This window comes from Macrobrachium rosenbergii, chromosome 55 (assembly GCF_040412425.1).
Source record: "Macrobrachium rosenbergii isolate ZJJX-2024 chromosome 55, ASM4041242v1, whole genome shotgun sequence".
NCBI classification, from domain to species: domain Eukaryota; kingdom Metazoa; phylum Arthropoda; class Malacostraca; order Decapoda; family Palaemonidae; genus Macrobrachium; species Macrobrachium rosenbergii.
The window spans coordinates 11,872,218-11,894,054 of NC_089795.1; the positions used below are offsets into that span (position 1 = coordinate 11,872,218).

General features: G+C 41.0%; 1 protein-coding gene across 1 annotated transcript; it reads right to left on the reverse strand.

Annotated features, from left to right (window-relative positions):
• Nucleotides 1-3,486: 3,486 nt before the first annotated feature.
• LOC136835737 (tigger transposable element-derived protein 1-like) lies at nt 3,487-3,966 on the reverse strand. Its single transcript, XM_067099599.1, has one exon. It carries the CDS (start codon nt 3,964-3,966, stop codon nt 3,487-3,489), a length of 480 nt encoding a protein of 159 aa, XP_066955700.1.
• Nucleotides 3,967-21,837: the final 17,871 nt, after the last annotated feature.

Sequence of the window (21,837 nt, forward strand, 5' to 3'; positions counted from 1 at the left end):
GGACGACTGGTCCCTCTCTATTCTAAGGAAAGGTTATCACATCCCCTTCAAGGAGAGACCTCCCTTGACAACAACTCCAAGGGAGTTATCAGCCAGATACAAGGATCCTGTCAAGAACCAGGCCCTTCTACAAGCGGTGGAACAAATGCTGGAAAAGGAAGCCATAGAGCCGGTTCAAGAGCTCCATTCCCCAGGGTTTTACAATCGGCTGTCTCTGGTGCCGAAATCTTCCGGGGGGGGGTGGAGGCCGGTTCTGGATGTAAGCGCCCTGAACTTCTTCGTTATCAAGACGAAGTTCAACATGGAGACGACCTCTTCGGTTCTTTCTGCTTTTCGTCCAGGGGATTGGATGGTCTCCCTGGACCTTCAGGACGCTTATTTCCACATTCCCATTCATCCCTCTTCAAGGAAGTTCCTAAGGTTCATGATTCAGGGAAAAGTATTTCAATTCAGGGCCCTGTGCTTCGGACTTTCGACGGCCCCCCAAGTGTTCACGGGCATTTTAAGGAATGTGGCACGCTGGTTACATCTAGAGGGAGTAAGGATCTCGATGTATCTCGACGACTGGCTGATTCGAGCACAATCGAAGGAGAGTTGTCTGGAGTATTTGTCTATCACTCTAAATTTGACCCAGTCCCTAGGACTGTTAGTAAACCTAGAGAAGTCCCAGGTGATTCCACAGCAGAGCATTGTTTATCTGGGGATTCGGATGGATTCTTGGGATTTTCTAGCGTTTCCATCCCGGGAAAGAAGAGATCGCTGCCTGGAGAAGTTGATGGTCTTCTTAGAGAAAGAACATTGTTCCGCGAGGGAATGGATGAGTCTGCTGGGGACCCTTCCCTCTCTGGAACAGTTCGTTTCCTTAGGAAGACTTCACCTAAGACCCCTTCAATTCTACCTGAAGGAGAGATGGGATCAGAAGTCTCAGGACTTAGCAGCATCGTTCCAGATATCGGACAGGGTAAAGGAGGATCTCCGTTGGTGGTTGGACCCTCAGAAATTAAACCGAGGATTGCCTCTTCAGTTGCCGAGCCCTCACCTAGTGTTGTTTTCAGACGCCTCAGAGTTGGGATGGGGAGCAACACTCGGCTCGAGAGAAGTGTCAGGCACCTGGAAGGGGGAACAGGTGAGCTGGCACATCAACAAGAAAGAACTGTCCGCGGTGCAACTAGCTCTCATCCATTTCGAGCCACTAGTCACAGGATATGTGATTCAGGTAAACTCGGACAACACTACAGCCCTGGCTTACATCAGGAAACGGAGGAACACATTCCTTCTCCCTTTACGAAACAGCAAGGACGTTGTTGTTGTGGGCGGAGGAGAGAAAGATCAGACTCCTCACCAGGTTCGTGCAAGGGGAAAGGAATGTGAGGGCCGATCTGCTAAGCAGAAAAGATCAAGTCCTACCCACGGAGTGGACTCTCCACTCAGAGGTTTGCAAAAAGCTGTGGAGCCTTTGGGGAAGGCCGAATATCGACCTCTTTGCCACTCATTGGAACGCAAGATTGGAGAACTACTGCTCTCCGATCTCAGACCCGAGGGCAGTTGCCATAGACGGTCTTCTCTTAGAGTGGTCCGGAATAGACGGATATGCTTTTCCCCCATTCAAGATCTTGGGGGAAGTAGTAAGAAAGTTCGCTTCTTCGGAAGGCACGAAACTGACCCTGATCGCCCCGTTTTGGCCAGCTCAAGATTGGTTCACAGAGGTACTGGAATGGATGATGGATTTTCCCAGATTGCTTCCACACAGGAACGATCTTCTCAGGCAGCCCCACTTCGACAGATTCCACAAGAATCTCCCCGCTCTCAATCTGACTGCCTTCAGACTATCGAAGGACTGGTCAGAGCGAAGGGATTTTCGCGCAAGGCTGCAAAGGCTATTGCCAGAGCCAGGAGAACCTCAACCTTGCGCGTCTATCAGTGTAAGTGGGAGGTTTTTAGAAGATGGTGCAAGACCCAGAAGATATCCTCTTCCAGTACCTCTGTGACAGACATCGCTGACTTCCTTCTTTACTTGAGGGAGCAGTGCAACTTCGCTGTACCGACGATCAAAGGTTACAGAAGTATGCTGGCTTCAGTATTCAGAGACAGAGGTCTGAATATCTCTGGAGACAAAGACCTACATGATCTCATTAGGTCTTTTGAAACGTCTAAAACCAAGACCTCGAAGCCTCCCAGTTGGAATTTAGATGTGGTTTTAAAATTTTTGATGTCCAAGAAATTTGAACCTCCTCAAAAAGCTTCCTTCAGGGATCTGACCAGGAAGTCACTGTTTCTCTTTGCTCTGGCTTCTGCTAAGAGAATAAGCGAACTACAAGCTTTGGAAGGTAGGGTTGGGTTTAAGAAAGACTCAGCTATTTGCTCCTTCAAACCCTTCTTCTTGGCGAAGAATGAAAACCCTTCTAAACCTTGGCCAAGAAGCTTTGAGGTAAAAGGTCTTTCGTCAGTGACAGGGCAAGAGTTGGAGAGGACTCTGTGTCCGGTTAGGAGCCTCAAATTCTACCTTGATAAGAAGAAACAGCTGGGAGGTACAGTCGAGAGTCTCTGGTGCTCAGTCAGGGATCCTCGTAGACCCATTTCGAAGAATGCACAAGCTTTTTTCATTAAGGACGATTTTTCGGTTTACGACGCGGCGTAAAAACGGAACCCCCGTCGTAAACCGGGGACTGCCTACTGTACAGTCAAATAAATAAAAAAAAAAAAAAAACTTCCTTACCAGATTGAGCTGGAGTGGCTGGGGTCAGCTACTAGTGGAGGGTCATCATTTGTACTTGGAAGGTGGGGGCTCAGTCCTGGAATGATAATGAAAAAAATTAGGTTATGCAACAGTACTGTACTGTACAGTTTGTACATGAATATATATTAGTACAGTATTGTACAGCACTTTATAGTATAAAACCATTTGCATATGCGCTGTACTGTACAGTAAAACCAATAGAAAAAATAATCCTTACCAGGAGAGGTTGGTGGAGGTAATTCTACTATGTCAGGTGCAGTGGAATCAGGATAGGGCATTTCTTCTGCAATAATAAAAACGATTGGGTGATTTGCAGTGTACTACATACTGTAGTATAAATTACAGCAGTACTGTACAATGTACTACAGTAATAAGTGTATATGTAATAGTTTTACTGTATAAAATTTATTACAAATTATAAAACATTTTATTTACAATATTATATGTACATACTGCACAGTGGTAAAAAAAAAAAATGAATTCCTTACCTGGGTTAAGAGTTGCAGTTGGTGCTGGAGACTTTCTCTTGAAGCCGAAAACCTACGCTTCTCCCTTACAGTCCCCTTGTGAAAGGTTAGAGCTTCCTGAATTACTCTTTGAAACTTCGTGAACCTTTCCACATTAGAGTCCTGTTCCTCGATCATTACCAGCCCCGGCTCAGAGTGGGCCAAAGCTTGTGACAAGCCCGTGACAATGTTTTATACAGCATCTGAAATACTGTAGTCTTTCCAGACTTGCTTGACATCCAACTACCCACTGCTATTTTCAGTGACCCTGAGGACAGGGCAAAGTATCCTCCTGGTGTAGTAAGCCTTGAAGCTAGCAATGACTCCTTGGTCCGTCGGTGTAGAAGCGATATCATGTTTGGTGGAAGGTAGGCTGCCCAAATCAGCAGGGTGACTAGGGCCATTGTCCAACACCAGCTGGACCTTAAATTCCAGACCCTTCTCCTCCAAATACCTCTTAGCTGCCTGCATAAAGTGATCATTAAACCATTCCTCAAAGATAGCAGCAGTGACCCAGGCTTTCTTGTTAGGTTTCCTAATGACAGGGAACTGGGGCTTGAAAAGTCTCTCAAGTGCCCTTGAAGTTTCAGCCAAATACACTAACAAGGGCTTCAGCTTGAAGTCACCACTGGCATTACTCCCAAGAAGTGAAGTCAGGCTCTCCTTACTGACTTTATGGCCAGGTGCTGTCCTCTCCTTGGATATGTACGTACGACTAGGCATACGTTTCCAAAATAAGCCTTCCTCATCCACATTGAAAACTTAGACAGCAGTATAGCCTCCATCCCTGATTATTTCAGCGAGACAACTAGGAAATCCTTGTGCTGTGTGGAAACCTGCTCAAACCTTGAAATGATTAAACCAGCCTCTGCTGGCTACAAATGGTTCACTTCCACTACCTTCCCCTCTCTGCAATGCTGCCTCATACAACTGCCTAGCCTTCTGAAGCCTCATACAACTGCCTAGCCTTCTGAGGCCTCATACAACTGCCTAGCCTTCTGAAGCCTCATACAACTGCCTAGCCTTCCCCTGAATAATACCAAGGCTCACTGGAACATTTTGTTGGTTTTGGTCTTTGAGCCAGACGATCAGTAACTTCTCCATCTCCACAAGGTTGGGGTTATGTTGCTTGCCTACTCTAGTAGTAGCAGCACCATGAGTAGTAACAGCCATCATCGAAGCACCACCTTTCATGTGTTGTAAAACACAATCCTTATCCTGGACTATAGACTGAACAGTAGTTTTGCTAAGTCCAAGGGCACGGCCGATTTCAGTGTTCGTCTCACCTGAAAGAAAAGCATTAGTTTAACCGAGGCTGGGCATTTTTATTATAAAAAATTAGGTTACATGCTGTTCCCCTAATGTGCATCCAGCACAATGCAGTACTCTACTGTAGAAGTATACTGTACATTCAAAAGACTGTGATGTAAATATAATCTTTAATAGGGTAAAATATCACCCATGACACATGGATTGCTACATTTGCACCTTTTCACTCAATATTTAATTTTCTCATAAAATATAAATGTAGGTACAGTACAGTACAGGCAGTCCCCGGTTTACGACGGTTCCTGCTTATGACGTTCCGAGGTTACGACGCTTTTCAAATATATTAATCAGAAATTATTTCCCGGCTTACGACGCATGTTCCTGGGTTACGACACGTCGTACGCCGATCCGACGGAAGAAATTTGGCCCCAAAACGGCAGAATAATCATAATTTAAGGTTTTTTTTTATGTAAAACTCAATAATAATGCAGTTTACGTCGTTTTCAATGCACCCAGAGCATTAAAAGTAAGGTTTTCTTATGATTTTTGACGATTTTCGACGATTTTCCGGTTTACGACGATTTTCCGGTTATGACGCGGCGCAAGAACGGAACCCCCGTCGTAAACCGGGGACCGCCTGTATTTAGCCACGAAAATATGAAAATGCAGAATATTGCACTACGAAAAAATCTACGAATGGATGAGTATTCCCCCCGAATGATTTATAGACAGGTTCCACAGAAAATTCCGCAAATTGCTGAGTCTGCGAATTGTGAGAATGCGAATCCAGGGGCTTTAACTGTGTAACGTGTCATGATATATGCAAATGCAACTTCTTGTTTTAGTCTTGAGTTTACACATTCAGTATTTTGATATGGTGGTTCATACTGATATATGCAAACCCTATGACTTTTATTAGCCAATGCCCTGTCAGATTGGTTACAATGAGCTTCAACTGGTTTTTCACCGTGCTTACATGTTCTGCTCTGTGGGCACGAAGCAGCTGCTGATCGTCTTCTCACGGATCCCATGGCTCGACTTGGTGAGAGATAGTCTGGAGTGTGTGTGCACTTATTCCTCCTCCACAGTCCTGCACGGGAATGTTGTTTACAGCCACCCTTTTCTCGTAGAATAGACGACGGGTGTGGAGACTGGTCATAGACCTTCCTCCCTTGAACTGATTCGTTCCCCAGACTCGATTCAAGGTGGAAACAGTATGGTCAGTACTCAGTGTCATTAAGGAGTTCACTTCATGTTTCAGTGGACTTAAGGATGCGTATTTTCAAATATCTGTCCTCCAGTTGCTCCAGTACAGAGACGGACTTCTCAAATTATTTTGTGACCTAACAGTCCCGTTCGATTTCGAGAAGTCCGATCTCATACCCAAGCAGAGCTTAATTATCTGGGCATGTTGAAACTAGAGTCTACCCCTCAGACTCGAGTATCAGCAAGTTCAGAGAGGCAATGCAGTTATTCTTGTCTCGACAGAAACCAGCTTGGCGGCATTTTAGCCCAGTGAGTTTCAGGATCGAGTGATGGGACACTCCGTGGTGTTGATGAGTGACAGTACCCCATGGTAGTAGCATACGTCAACAAGCAGGGGGGTAGGGAACTGGTTTCCCTTCAGCTTCACATTTTGACAGTTCAGGTGCATGAGTGGCAGTCATGCCATTTCTGGAGAGAGCTGTCAACCAGGTACATTCCCAGGAACCAGAACGTAGTGGCGGACAAGCTCAGTCGCTGGGGTCAGGTAACAGGGACATACCCCTACACCCAGACATTGCAGAAGATTTCCAATCTTTGGGACCTCCCACCGATAGCTCTCGTTGCAACCAGACGCAACAGAAGCTGCCGGGGTCTGTTCTGCCATTCCTGAACCATGGGTAGTTATAGAAGGAACCTTCCAACTCCCATGGGACAATCGTGAGGTCTATGCCTTTCCTCCGTTTTGTCTGATTCATGGGGTGATCAACAGGGTCATGATCACCCCGAACCACAGGATGGCCCTGGTGGCTCCAAGTAGCCGCATGCCGAGTGGTATTCAGACCTGCTAGCCCTGCTGTCTGGTAGAAGCTATTCAGCAGCAGGTAGCAGACTACCACGTCCCTCCTCACCAAGAGAGGTTTCTCTCTCATCTCAGCTTGTTGAGATATAGAAGACAGTCGATCATTCCGTATATTCAACTGCCCTCCCCAAGACCTTCTCTCAAAGGGCATCGATCTCCTTTCCTCATGAGAGATCTACATGCTGATGAGAAGCTTCCAGCAGTCTTGACCTCCCTTATGAGAGTTATCAGACAGGGATCTAACCCTCAAGACTATGTTCCTGCCTGTCCTCCTTTCTTTGCTCTACATGACCAGGAAGAGAGGGCATCAACAAGAGAGAGTTGGCGAGCCACGTGGCCTTCGATGCTAGCACTCAAGGAGGAGGGATCTGTCATGCTCGAAATTGTCCAGGAATTCATAGCAAAGACTACAAATCCTTCAGTCCCTGACACTGGCTTCGAGTCCCTTTCAGTCCCCTCCCTAAAGGACCTGGTTGTTAGTGATCGTGACAAGATACAACTGTCAGTTAGAGTGCTGCAGTACTGTCTTAAGAGGACTCGACATTTCAAACCTGAGTGTCAACAACTCTTCCTTAGTACTGGCCCAACTAAGAAAGAAGTGTCCAAGAACACGATTTCTTTCTGACGAAGTAGACAGGAGTACGTTCCGAGCAGACCTCACAAGGTTAGGGACATTGGTCCGTCCTTTGCATTCAGGAAGAACCTGTTGGCTCCGCAGGTACTAAGGGCGGGAGTGTGGTCGCGAAAAACCACATCCACCTCCCTCTACGTTCTGGACGTTGCCCATAGGTCCATGGACACTTTTTCCTTGGGTCCTGTGATGGCTGCTCAACAAGTTGTGTAGCTCACCCAGCTCCCCTAGAGGGACAAGTAGCATCACGCCTAAGGTGTTCAGTTGCAAAGAGAGAGTGTGAGTGAGTGACTGGCCGCCTCCTTTTCTTGTTTTATACCCTCCTTGCCCGTAGGGCAGAAGGATGGTTGGCGAACTGTCACGTGCTGGACAGGCGTGCGATGCCGGTGAGCTGCATACTGAGTACTGTACCGTGTCTATAGTCTGTAAGTCTGGAGATTAATAGATGCAAGTCCTTCCCCCCTCACTACCAAGGGGAGAGAGGGGCTGACAATAAAACAAAACCAGTTGGTTTTATGAGCCTATTATTGTCTTCGACGCTATGGGTTCATCCAAGCCCTTTTCAAATCAGTGACGCTTTGCATACCCATTAATTCGAAAGGCCCAGAAGTCTTGCAGTTGAATATCACATATGCTCAACAGGTCAGAGGCACGGCACTCCTTCCTCTTCTCTACATGACCAGGAAGGAGGCCCAGGTGAGTCGAACTAACAGTCAGTTCAGAGATTTACTCAGGATCCTCCTACCAAGAAGTAAGTCTTGTGTAAAGATCGAAGGTTTGTATTTGCGCAGGAAGAGGCTACAAATTTTTAAAGTAATTATTATTTTTCTTAACATACAAACGTAAAGGTCTTTACATAAATGGCCCACCTCAAGCCACCCCTCATTCTGCTACCTGGGCTGAAAGGTAAAGTGAATGCGTAATGACAGGGTTGGGTGGGACTCCCACACTACCATGGATAGTTAACCACCTCGTTCAGAGTTAAACGGCTGTTTTCCCAGCTCGCGCTGCAAGTGTATCCATATGTAAAGACCTTCAGGCTTGTATGTTAGGAAAAATACAATTTACTTTAAAAATGTGTAGTTTTTCCACTCTTCCAATATTTCAATATTTAATATTTAAATTTGTTTCGGTGTCAATAACCTAGATGTTATGACACCAGATTTAATAAACAAATCAATCAATCAATCAACCACTCTTCCAGCATTGAGAACCAAAAGGCTTTTTACTGTATTCATTTTTATTTATGAGGAAATACTGTAGTATGAAATTTTCGTTGGTATACAAACCAAAACATATATATATCTCCCATCTCAACCAACCCTCTTTGGTTCATCAGGCCAAAAGAAGAAGTGCTTGGTGATGGCATGTGAGTGAGGAGAATTCCCCCACTCACTCTTCTTAACCACCAGTTAACACATTTCCAACTTGTACTAAAAGATACTCCTTCATGAAAAGCTCTGGTTTGTATGGCTCTGAAAAGAGTGTGTCATATTTGAGGAACTGTAGCAGCAACTCATGTATTGTATCTGCAGTAACAATCAGTGAAACATTTGAAAACTTTCATCTCTCTTGAAATTACGACTCAATTCACCCTGACTATTTTTTCTTCTTGTCTACTGCAGCTGTGGATAATATGGTGCATTGTATAACTGGATCACATATAATTAAGCATTTTATTTATACCCTTCCTGCTGTTACCCTATAAAATTCTTAAGCTGCTCTTTTGGATTTTCTATTCTAGGCCTTTGATTTGTTAATAAGTTTATGTCCATTAGTAATACTGTAGTGTTAGGCTAAGAAGGTTTACAGATGTGAGAGGGTGGGAGTCAATATTAACAGTTAATCTGTTGTTGCATTGTTGCCTCAGGAATGTTTTGAAGCTGTGTCTGAACAACATTTGGTTAGATTTGATTAATATTTAGATGGTACTGTACTGTCGAATGCACACCTTGTTAATTGGTCTGAGACCTTTATAGGAACTTGAATTAAATTTGATTTATTATTTTGCTTCAGATCTGGCATTGTTTCCTAACTCTGTTTTGCATTCTTTGATTTCAGATTCTCCCTCAGAAGAACCTTCCTTCCTTCGTCAGTTTGGAGCAGCATCAAGATTTTGGGAATGCATGTGTTTAATGGTACTACATGCAACATTTTACCAATAACAGTGAATATTAGATTCATACATCAGCAATGAAATCTGGTTGTAGTCCGTCAAGTTATTGTACTTAATTTTTAACAGATTTGTTGGATAATCATTTGTAAACAATTGTGTGTGAAGAGTTGTCAGTTGAACACATTGTCATTACAGAACAGTGTTAGGTATTCTTCTTGCATGTCATTATGTATTCACTGAAAATATAAAGTTGATGGACTTTCAAGTGGTTCTGTTGGAACGAAGAAGTGTTTAAAGCAGTAACACAGGCCACTTCTGGTGTCACAACCTCTATGAACCTCACAAGCAGAATCTTGAATAAAGCTGCTCGGAAAGAAATAACACAAACCTAATAATGGATAGTGTGACAGTGTGGCAGCTGAGCTGAAAGTGGATGCTGGTGCTTGGCAAAGCAAGTAGCATGCACGAGGTCCAAGGATATGCAGTGATGAGCTTGGATTTCAACCTGTAGCATATTGGGGAAGAGATTTGAACATTGAAGGACAAAAGGCTACAATGAATCCAGAACCCTCTTTAGAATTACCTCCGAAAAGTAAGCTTGAAAGTGCATTATCACTACCTTCCATAAATCCAGAAAACAGCAACATGGCTGCCTTTAGTGAAAGCAGTGATGGCAACTCTTTGTCTCTGGACCCACTGATGGTCGTGAAAGCAGAGCTAGGGGAGGTCTGTGAGGCTAATGAAGATGGTGAATGTTCGTATGAAATGAATTCGGTAGTGAACGAAGAAGATCCACTAAGTTGCAAGAAGGAAGTAAAACGATTACGAAGTAAGAGTCGCAATGGAGAGAAGCCTTTCAGATCCACTGACTGTGAGAAAGTATTTTCCAAGAAAATTAAGCTTAAAAGTCATATCACAAATCCTACCAGAGAGAAAACATTCATGTGCAATGAATGTGGCAAAACATTTTCTCAGAAACAACATCTTACAGATCATATGAGAATCCATACTGGAGAGAAGCCATTCAAGTGCAAGGAATGTGGGGAAACATTTTCCAGGAAATCAAATCTTTCAGTTCACATGAGAATTCATACTGGAGAAAAGCCATTCATGTGCAAGGAATGTGGGAAAGCATTTTCCCAGAAACCAGCTCTTACACGTCATGTGAGAATTCATACTGGGGATAAGCCATTCATATGCAAGGTATGTGGGAAAGCATATTTGGGGAAACAAGATCTTACAAGTCATATGAGAATTCATACTGGAGAAAAACCATTCATATGCAAGGAATGTGGGAAAGCATTTTCCTGGAAACTAAGTCTTACAGTTCATATGAGACGTCATACTGGAGAGAAGCCATTCAAGTGCAATGGAATGTGGGAAAGCATTTTCCAATAAACAAAATCATATAGATCATATGAGAATTCATTCTGGAGAAAAGCCATTTGTGTGCAAGGAATGTGGGGAAGCTTTTTCCTGGAATCAAAGTCTTGCAGTTCATATGAGACTTCATACTGGAGAAAAGGCCTTCATGTGCAAGGAATGTGGGAAAGAATTTTCCAGGAAATCAAATCTTACAGTTCATATGAAAATCCACACTGGAGAGAAGCCATTCATGTGCAAGGAATGCGGGAAAGCATTTTCCAAGAACACAGATCTTACACGTCATATGAAAATTCATACTGGAGAGAAGCCGTTCGTCTGCCAGGAATGTGGGAAAGCATTTTTCAGGAAACCAGATCTTACAGTCCATATGAGAATGCATAATGGAGAGAAGCCATTTATATGCAAGGAGTGTGGGAAAGCATTTTGCAGGAAACCAGATCTTACAGTTCATATTAGAATTCATACTGGAGAAAAGCCATTTCTGTGCAAGGAATGTGGGGAAGCATTTTCCAGAAAAAAGAATCTTGCAGATCATATAAGAATTCATACTGGAGTTTAGCCATTCATGTGAGAAAGCATTTTCAAGGAAACCTCATCTTACAAGACATGGATAAGCCATACTGGTGAAAAGCCTTTGAAGTGCAAAGAAGTGTGTGAAGGTTTTTCCCACTGAAATTACTCTTACAAGACGTGAGAATACATACTTGAAAGAAGCCATTCACGTGCAAGGTTGTGGAAAAGCATATTCCAGGAAACATCTTATAATTCATATGAGAATTCATACTGGAAAGTAGCCATTTACAGTAACCCTCAATTATCTGCTGTAATATATCCAAGGCTCTCGTGGAGACTGAAAATTTGTCGATATGGTAAAAAAAAAACCTCATGGATGTAAAATGTCAATTATTTGGAATTAATCTTCCCGACTGTTAAAGTTAGCTTATATCTTCGTGCCATTAGGTATTACTGGCATACAAAATAAAAGAAATAACGCTTGTCCAACCCACTAGGACTGTCTCTGTGATCACCTGTTGCCCACCAGGTGGTGTCTCCATGCCGTGTCTTTATGCAGACAGTGTGAATCGGCGTTAGTAATAATTTTGGTAATATCTGGCTTATTTTCTCCTGTGTGGTACTGTGCTTGTTTTCTGTCTATGCATTGTGTCGTGTACAACAAGCAGAAATGAAAGCACGTGGCTGTAAAGGAAAGAGTTTGAGGAAACCGAATATTTCAGTGGTGCACAACCACGTAGCCTATATCGTAGCCTATAGTCAAACTAGTGTACTTTACAGTTTGACACCTCTGTTAATCGAAGGTAACTCACGGGTTGTGGGTACTCTTTCCTTCCTAAGACCTTGACCTTTTATAATCCTCTTTGGCATTTCGTGGTTTTGTTTCTCGTAAACATCGGAGTTTAGAGCTAACTCTCTTTTAGATACATTATTATCGTTAGTGAAGATTTGTGAGCATAAATTGAATGAAATTTAAATGTAAGTTCGTAATTTTGGACTGTTTTTTCACATCACTTTCGGTAGTTATTAGGCTCCTTTTTCTTCTTTTGATAAGTCTAAAGTTTTTCTTTCGTTTATTTGGTTTTTCGTAAATTTTACATACTGTCGAGGTTTGTAATGATTGCTCAATGTAATTTGAAGAGTAACCTCTCTCTTTTTCAGATTTCTTTTACTTTTAAGTGTAAGTCTAGTGTTTATTAATTTTCATTATTTTATGTTATAGTTTTGCTATGGTATATTATTTTATTATTTGAAGTTACACTGGTCTACCTTTAGGAATTAAAGGGCTCATTACTTTATAATTCATTGATCATCTTGTTCTAGGGTATACAGGCAGTCCCCAGTTTACGACGGGGTTCCGTTTTTACGCCGCGTCGTAAACCGAAAATCGTTGTAAACGAAAAAATTGTCGAAAATTGTAAAAAATCCCAAGAATACCTTACTTTTAATGCTTTGGGTGTATTGAAAACTATGTAAACTGCATTTTTATTGAGTTTTTCATAAAAAAAAAACCTCCAAATTTTGATTATTCTGCCATTTTGGAGCCATATTTCTTCCGTCGGATCGGCGCACGACGCGTTGTAACCCTGGAACATGCGTCATAAACCGGGAAATAATTTCGGATGAATATATTTGAAATGCGTCGTAACCTCAGAACATTGTAAGCTGGACCCGTCATGAACAGGGGACTGCCTGCCTGTACCCTATTATAATTTTATTGTAAAACTCTTTCATCAAAATCGAAATCCTGTTGCTTCTGCTGTATGTTTTGTAGCACGTGCGGAATGAGCTAAAGCTCCATCTTGGGTTACTTCCTCGGAGAAATACATATAGACATTGTATATAACTTCCTTTGTTTGAAGGCAGATGCTTCGTTTTTGGGGAGATATCCATTGTTCCTTGTGTTGGCCTAGAGGCCCTTTAATGGAATGGGTTAATCCAAGACTACTGACCCAAAACTATAATTGTTTCTTCCTCACCATCACCTTATGGGAAACACAGATGTGGCGGAACGTGGGGAAAGTTCAGTCACATTGTCTTAATTGATATTTTCAAATTCCTAACAATATTATTATCATAAAACTGCCATCAGTTATAATGAGATGTTTCTTAAATAAAGCCTTTTTTCAAAGAATCGAAAGGGAGTCTTCAACAGCCTTATTTGCACAGTGAGGGAAGTATATTTGGCATCGCTCTTCCACCCTCCTGAGGCAGTCCTTTGACCAAATACGCTAGGTGGACTATAGCTGTTGAGGCACAAGTGTGGTTTTCTTGATGTGGAAGGCACACCATAAGTCTACTCAGTTTCCTTTTGTCTACTGGTGTTGCGTCTCCTCCTCCTCCTCCTCCAGTAGCCTACTTATTAGCCTAGGTCAATTCCTCTCTCACTCCTTCTGCTCCACCTTTTGCTCCCTATGTGGTTCAGGAGAAAAAAAAATAAGTAATTGAGATAAACCTGTATTCTTTTATTATGGTTAGAAATTTGACTGTATATATCGGGGAGAAGATCGCTCCCCCCCCACCCCTTAGTGATCGACCTTTTTCGTTTTCCCCCCACGAGAGAGAAGGTGTTGGAGCCTTGGCGTCTGTCTGAAGCCAGCCCTTTGGACTGCCCTGTGTCCGTTGGCCTTCTCCATGGACAGAGAACCACGATGTGTCTCGGGACCAAAGGTCTGCGCCCTTCACCGCCCCTCTCAAACGTCTCTCCAGTTCGGGTTCAGTGAGTTCTCCTGACGAGTTGTTTGGTAGTTTGGTGTTTGCATTAACGGGCTCACATGTCATCTACTTTGGGGAGAGTGATAGGGATGTGTGTGAACCGTGGGGTTATTTACGGACACAGACACTTATGTTTGCCTCAGTAGTTTTGAGCTGGACATCATTTCTGTTATCATTTGCTCACCCGGTATCATCCTCCGAGCGGACGGTAACCCCCCCCCCCACTCAGTTTTCCCCCCTGTATCGCTTCATATTCATCACCTTGTGACAATTATTCCTTTTGATAATAGTGACTCTTCGTCTTTCACCATTTACCTATCTAGAGTGAGTTAGCCTGGTGGTAGAACAGCTCTCGCTTCTCAGTTATCCCCTCTTAAGTGTTGTACAGACGGCACCGAATGTCGTCACACATCGACTGTCGCCACAGTTACGTGGTGATGTCATATAAGAATCCTCTACCTTCCCCACCCAGATATCCAGCACCTGTTCACCCCATCCTGTACTTGCTACCGTCATTCTGTGACGCCATTGCTGATGTTCTGGGGTTTGTCACCTTCTCTGGTGTTTTTTTTGCCTCGCCGGCATCGCCCGTAGATTGTCATTTTCTTCTGTCTTAAGACTTAGGGGTTTCAGCCGTGGTTTGGTTGATTCTCCTTCAATATTTTCACTTCCTTTTGCTGAAGATGAGTGGAAGATGAATCTTTTAACTGGTGCTCTTTAGTTTTTCTACCTTGGCTCCTGTTAAAACGAGTAAGAAGTTGATACTGATTATGGTAAGGTGCGTTATCATGGAAGTAGAGCCTGTGGGAAATATATGAACAGTTTAAAGAGAAAGCTAAGAAACTGCCTAGTGTTAAACAGCTCTGCTTGTAACCCAAACAGTGTAGTGTACTTTCAGCTGTGTTTGTTGAGTGAGCTCTTACGAACCGAGCAACCTAGGTGATGTGCTGGCATGTTATTGGCTTAATCTAAACAACAGAGGCGATCTCGGAATTGTATCCTTTAATGCTGGTTCTCGGATGCCACTGCATCTATTTCCAGTTTTTGAAGCTGCTTGGAGCTGGGTTACGACTTACATACAAGTTTTTTCATCTTCCTCTGTTCAACTTGCAAGTTTCAAGTTCTCGGACGGAGGAAGCGAAGACTCATCTAATAGGGAAGGTACTTTGACCTAATTGTGAGGCAGAAGTACCTTTGAATTTGGTATCTCATTCTTAGCACTACAATGTGATTACTGAAAGAGTAATACATATGTAATTATATTATATGTATATACAGTATATATGCATATATATATGTGTACAGTGATGTTTATGCATGCATATGTAGATATGTATGTACATAGGTAGATACATATAAGAGATAATGGTGATGATAGTAGTTATATATATTAGTCCTGAAGAGGCAGTTTCATGATGATTCATCAGAGTTGTAACCTCTCCTTGGTAGACCTACTTCCAAGGCTAATGGGAAGAATGGCTTCTTCCTTTTACAACTTGGCCGTAAAGTAACGGCAACAGTCGTCTACAAACGATGTAATATAAAGCCCTGCTCAACCATTAGTAGCTGATCTTGACAGTGTCCCATCATTGTCTCCTTAACGCATAATTTTCCCACATATAATTTTCCAAACCACTCTCGAGTTCAGCTTCAGTAGTGATCTGGCTCACATTCTAAGTGGAAAGTTACACACGTAACCATAACTGATGTTTTGAACTCCCAGTTCCAGTAGGCTCTGTGGATCTTTAGAAGACCTTGTGCAGAGTTTCAGAAGTTTCTGGCAAAGCGTCAGGAAGAACCTTTGGTAGTGGTGGTTCTCAGGGAAGGGTACTTTGTACCCTTTTTTACCCCTATCAACTTTTGGTATCCTTTTCCCCACACTCTTTGCCAAGAGAAGTTCAGAGTTGGGGGGGGGGTAAATTGGACAGTTGTTATGCAATGAGGCCATTAAGCCATGGGCATTTCCAGCCTCGACCAGTTCACTTGACTGGAATTGTTTCTCTGGCCACACTAACCCGACATTCTCAATCAATGTGGCAGTCAGCTAACTTTAACAGTGGGTAAGATTCATTCCAAATAATGATAATTTTCAGGATAAAATTAATTACTATATGGATACTTACCAACTGTTAAAGTGGAAACCTACCCATTCTTAGTGGGTGGTCTTGAAGAATTCTGACACGACCGTAATCATTCCAACGCCACCTGGTGAGAAATAGGTGACTACTGACGTCCCTAGCGGGTTAGCATAGCGTTATTTTTAAAATTTTGCATTTCGATTGCACCTAATGGTGCGAAGATATAAGCTAATTTGAACAGTGGGTATCCAAATAATTATTCATATCATGAAAATCATCATTTTGTACCCTATTTTTTTTACCTGTTTTGTGTCTACAATACTGTACAGTATATGTTTACCAACAGTGCAGAACACACTACAATACTGTACACATAATGAAAACCAAACTGTACAATACTGGTTACTGAATAAATGTATAAAAATATTAACATTGAAATTCTCTCATTCTATCTCCTACCTGTTCTCATTGCCTGAACTGTTTACATGGGCCAAACTTTAAACATTTTTTCTTGTTAAGAACAACTCTTGGGGAGAAACAGAAATGTGCAAATGCATGCATCGTACATGCACGTGTATACACATGCAGTATATATATGTGAACACTTGCTTATTTTATATTGAAAGTACAGTAAATCTAATATTTGTGGGGGATGCGTACCACCCCCTCCCCCACGAATGGCTAAAATCCGCGAATACTTTAAACCCCTCTAAAAACACTTAGAACTGCCTATTTTGATAGTTCAAACACAAAAAAAAATCTCTAAAAATGCTTATACCCGAGTATTTTAATAGTTTTATCACAAAAAGTGCATTTAGTCATGAAAATGTGAAAATACAGTAATTAGTGAATATTTCTTAGTGAAAAATACCGCGAATGTTTTGCGAATAATGTGTATACACGTTCCACAGAGAAATCCGTTAATAGGTGAGACCGCGAATGCAGGGGGTTTACTGTAGTCACTATTTTGTAGTGCATTTTGTTACCTCCACATTAAAAATCTAATAAACATTTCATTCACATCTTGTTAAAGATGTATCACAGCATTATTATTATTTATTTGGTGTGGCATAGAAAATTTACGCCTTCTTCCAAAACATCTTAAGGTACTAGAGCTTAGCCTATCGTATATTATTGGTTGAAACCACTTTTAATTATGTATTGCTCCATATTTACTGAAAATACTGATTGATGCGATTATATTAATTACATTCCATGAAAGAGCATTAACTTTACCACGTGCTGTATATCGAGTTCTTACTCTGAATGTGAGCAATTTATAGAAACAAGGTGACACATGCCGAGTTCTCTAAGGTATGGAAATCAACCCTTGAGTGCTGGCAGAAGTGAGAGAGAGAGATGCAAAACTGCAGTTGACATTACCTTTTGAAGGTTAAAAGGAAGATTACTCTTTCATTCGCCTAAATTGATAACAAGAGCTTTTAAAACTGCAGAGTGAAGAGAGAGCCTTACAGATATTACGTACAGTAGTTTTTAAACGGTCACAATTGAATGAGCAGCGAACAACATAATCATTTTGTTGTCTCTTTGACTTAATATGGGTATGAAGTAACTGTTGCCCCCAAAATATTCTAATTTAACGGTTAGGACTGATTGAAAAGTGAACAATAGCTAAACTAATACCTAGTCTTTTGTTTGTGTTATATGGACAGGCAATATTTTACTATGCAATTCTATTTACATTGTACAAAGTTCAGTTGATTTGTTGATTACATGTAAATTACTCTTGTGCAACCAATTATATCAGTACTGTGGTATCTGGTTACTACCTTTCTATTGCATTGTGCTTGATGATACAATTACAAGTTAATGTCCCATAAAGAATGTCGTTTATATAATTGTGTTTAACATTAAACATATTGCATTAAATGTTTACCCAAGGTTTCAGCCGATGATATATGATTGCCTAAGTTGAAGGTGATTATAAGGGGTTTTGATCAAGGAAGGATTCCTGAAGTTTTGTATGACATACACCATTATAAATAGCAAAAAGAGTAATCCAGAGAGTGAAAGGCAAGCAAACCACACAGCAAGTGTGCATTGTAATTGACTTTAGTATGATGTATATGTCTACTTGACGTACATGGTGTATATATACACCTGCAAAGACAAACGCTGACTGATAAAAGTTTCGATGCAACATGACTGGGCAGTTCATACTGATATGTTATTTCGTAATGTGTTTTTCAAGTTTTTCAGTCGCTAGTATTGCAACTCGAGAAAACCCCTTACGTAACATAAAATAATTTTGTTCATAAATTTAGCAGTCGTAAATTCATTGCAGCTTTTGAAGTTATCCATCGGAGGGGGAGATGGAAGAGAGTGAGAATGACACTCAGCCACTCAAAAGTGATTAAAGAAATGGCGTGTGATGACATTTTTGCTTTTAAGTCACGAAAGCTCCCAAACAGGTAAAGCCTTGCCCAGCTCTCCCCACTCAGCTCTCTTGGCCCTCCCCACTGAGCACCCCACCAAGTGCTTACCCCAGCCTAACCCCCCCTCAGTGTGCTGTAAGGCTGTTAACAGCATTAATGTGTATTTTTTTGCCTGCTGCACAGTGTTGCCAACTATACAGGAGGCTTTCTACTCATTTTTATTCATTGTATATAGATTTATATATAATGTATGTTGGGGTGCTCGAGTCCTTGCAAATGTGGATTAACAAGGGGAATGCGCTAGGAATGTGAGGGAGCATTTACCTATAAAAATAATCTTAGGACACATCCACACTACAACTTAACTAATACGTATCACAAACTGGTAGGAAAGTTAACAACTTTAAGCAAAGAATGAATCCCTGGTAAATGCCAGACAACTGATAAAGAATTTCTTAACATTGCCAAAGAACCTAGATTAATAGTAGGTGACTTTAATGCACACAACGCAATATGGGACTATAATTGCACGAACTCAAATAGGCTAGAGCAAGAAGTAAAATAGAAGAATTTATGGATTCAAATGAAATAAGCTGCATAAATGATGACAAAGTTGTCACATATTCAAAAACACACGGAACGTTCTCCTCAGTAGACTTAACTCTGCGCCTCAAGTATAGTGGACAGATTAGATTGGAATGCAGTTGATGACTTGCAAACCAGTGATCATTTAACAATAATAATTTCCTCATTACAAAAAATTATCCTGCCAAACGTGTCCCTCAATATAACTCTTACAAAGCAGATTGGGATTGATATGAAATGCACAATAGGAATGCCTCACCATCTGATAAACAACAGAATTAATAAAAATAAAACACTACATAGGGAGACGACTAGATACTGTAAGTCAAATAAAAAATTCAACAAAATAAATAAAACATTACTGATATTAGAAGGAACTTTACAAAAAAATACTCTATTATTACTGTAAATTGATGCATTAAAACCTCTATACAACAAAATATCTGCAAAATTTAAAAAAGTAATTCAAGGAAGAATTATTTCATGAAGGGAATATGTATCAGATCTATCTAACAATACTCCCATACAAAAAATATGGGAAAAATTTCAGGAAAATAAATGGTACCCATGTTAAACCACCTAGACATGCCATAATAAAAGATGGGAAAAGAATGCTTGATCCAAAAGAATTAATGTGATAGGAAAAAACTTAGCGAAAGTAAGTGGTGATGATAATTTAGATGAACACTCCTGCACAAAAGAAAAATAATATAGAGTTTTAATAACAAATTTTGAAACAATAGAAGATATATATTACAATAGAGAATTTAATATGGAAAAGATGGAATATGCTGTGTTGAATAGCAATAAATCTGCTCTTGGAGATGACAATATTTGTTCCGAGATGATCTGCCACTTAGCACCTTTGGCGAAGTCATACTTATTACAGTTTCACAATCATTTATGGATTGGAAGTTTATTTCCTGGTGAATGGCGTAAAGCTATAATAATTCCTATCCCGAAACTTAGAGACGATCCTAGTAATGTAAATAATTCAAGTCCAATTTCTTTAACAAGTTGCTTATGCAAGTTACTAAAGAAAATGGTAAATGCTCGACTAACATGGCACATTCGAGAAAATAAAATTTTGACTCCCACTCAATTTGGGTACAATGTAACAGATCTACATTAGATTCTCTATCTGACTTGGAAGACCACATACGCAGAGGACTGGAATGAAAATAAATTACTGTAGCTGTCTTTTTTTATATTAATAAGGCTGGCCTACAATACTACATGGAGGTATGCTATATTAAAAACATCATATAAAAACAGCATCCGTGGGCATTTACCTCGGTTTATCCAAAACTTTTTGACAGATCGCAGTTTTCAGGTGAGAATTAATGATATTTTGTCCAGAACATTTCCACTTGAAAATGGTGTTCCGCAGGGAAGTGGCATTAGTGGCACAGTGCCTACATAAGCAATAAATTATTTCATTAATAATCTACCCATTGGAATTAAAAGTAACCTATGTATGGATGACTTTGCCATATATTATTCAGCATCTCGAATAAAACATGCAGAATGAATCATTAATAAAACTTAATAAAAATAGATGAATGGGCCTCATATGTAAACTAAATTTTCCAAAGATAAGACTCAAGCAATCATTTTCTATAGAAATAAAAAGTGGAGAAGAGGTGAAGAAATAGATTTAAAAATAAAAAACCATAGTATTACAATTGGCCAAACAGCAAAATTTTTGGGATTAGTATTCAATACTCACTTGAACTGGAAAGCCCACACAACATACGTGAAATCAAAATGTAAAAGAGCATTAAGTCTAATAGAAAAAACTGTGGAACACTAGTTGGGGAGCCAATAAGCATACCCTTACTGTACTGTATAAACCAACAGTGCTGTCTATCACGGATTAGAGCAGAAACTCCTGAAAGCTTTGGATCCAGTTCACAACGAAGGCCTTAGAATATGTTCAGGAGCCTTCAGATCTTCACCAACCTCATCTTTACAAGTCGAATGTGAGAACTACCACTGTTTCTCCATAGAGAGTTTGTAACAATGAAGAGTGCCCTGAGAATTCAGACAAGCAATTCTCCAACAAAAAAATTATTTGAATGAAGAGACGTGTTTATAAACAATCACTCACTACCTTTCCCTGTTAGAGCCAAAAGATTGAGTCACTGAATATGAACACACAGTTCCCTTCTATAGTAAAATTACCTCCTCCTTGGACTATGAATAAAATGAGAACTTGCACACACTTAAAATATTTATAAAAAAATTTACTCATATACCCCAAAACATCATAGACAACATACAATAGAGCATAGAAGCCAAAAAGGTCCACATTACGCAATATAAACAGATGGATGTGAATCAGAGCACGGAGTGGGACATGCTACAGTATCCTAAGATGGAATTCCTGCGGAGGTGTGGAAGACTTGCCTGGGAGAAGAAGAATAGAAGGCATGCTGTGGGACCTAGCAGAGAGACTGTACAGTCAGGAAAAGATACCAGAATGTAGAGAAAGCTTTATTGTGTCTATTTATAAAGAGAAGGGTGACATCCAGGACTGTGCAAACTATAGGGGAATAAAGCTAATGTCTCGCACCATGAAAATCTGGGAAAGAGTAATGGATCAAAGAATTAGAGAAGAAACATCTGTAGGTGAAGAACATTTGGTTTCCTGCCAGGAAGAGGAACGGCAGATGCAGTGTTCGCCCCTCCGACAGACGATGGAAAAACCCCGGGAAAAGCAGAAAGGACTGCACATAGTATTCGTAGATCTGGAAAAGACACATGATAGAGTCCCATACCAAGGGGTTTGAAGGTGCATGCGGGTAAAGGGAACACCTTAGAAGCACTTGGGGTTGGTC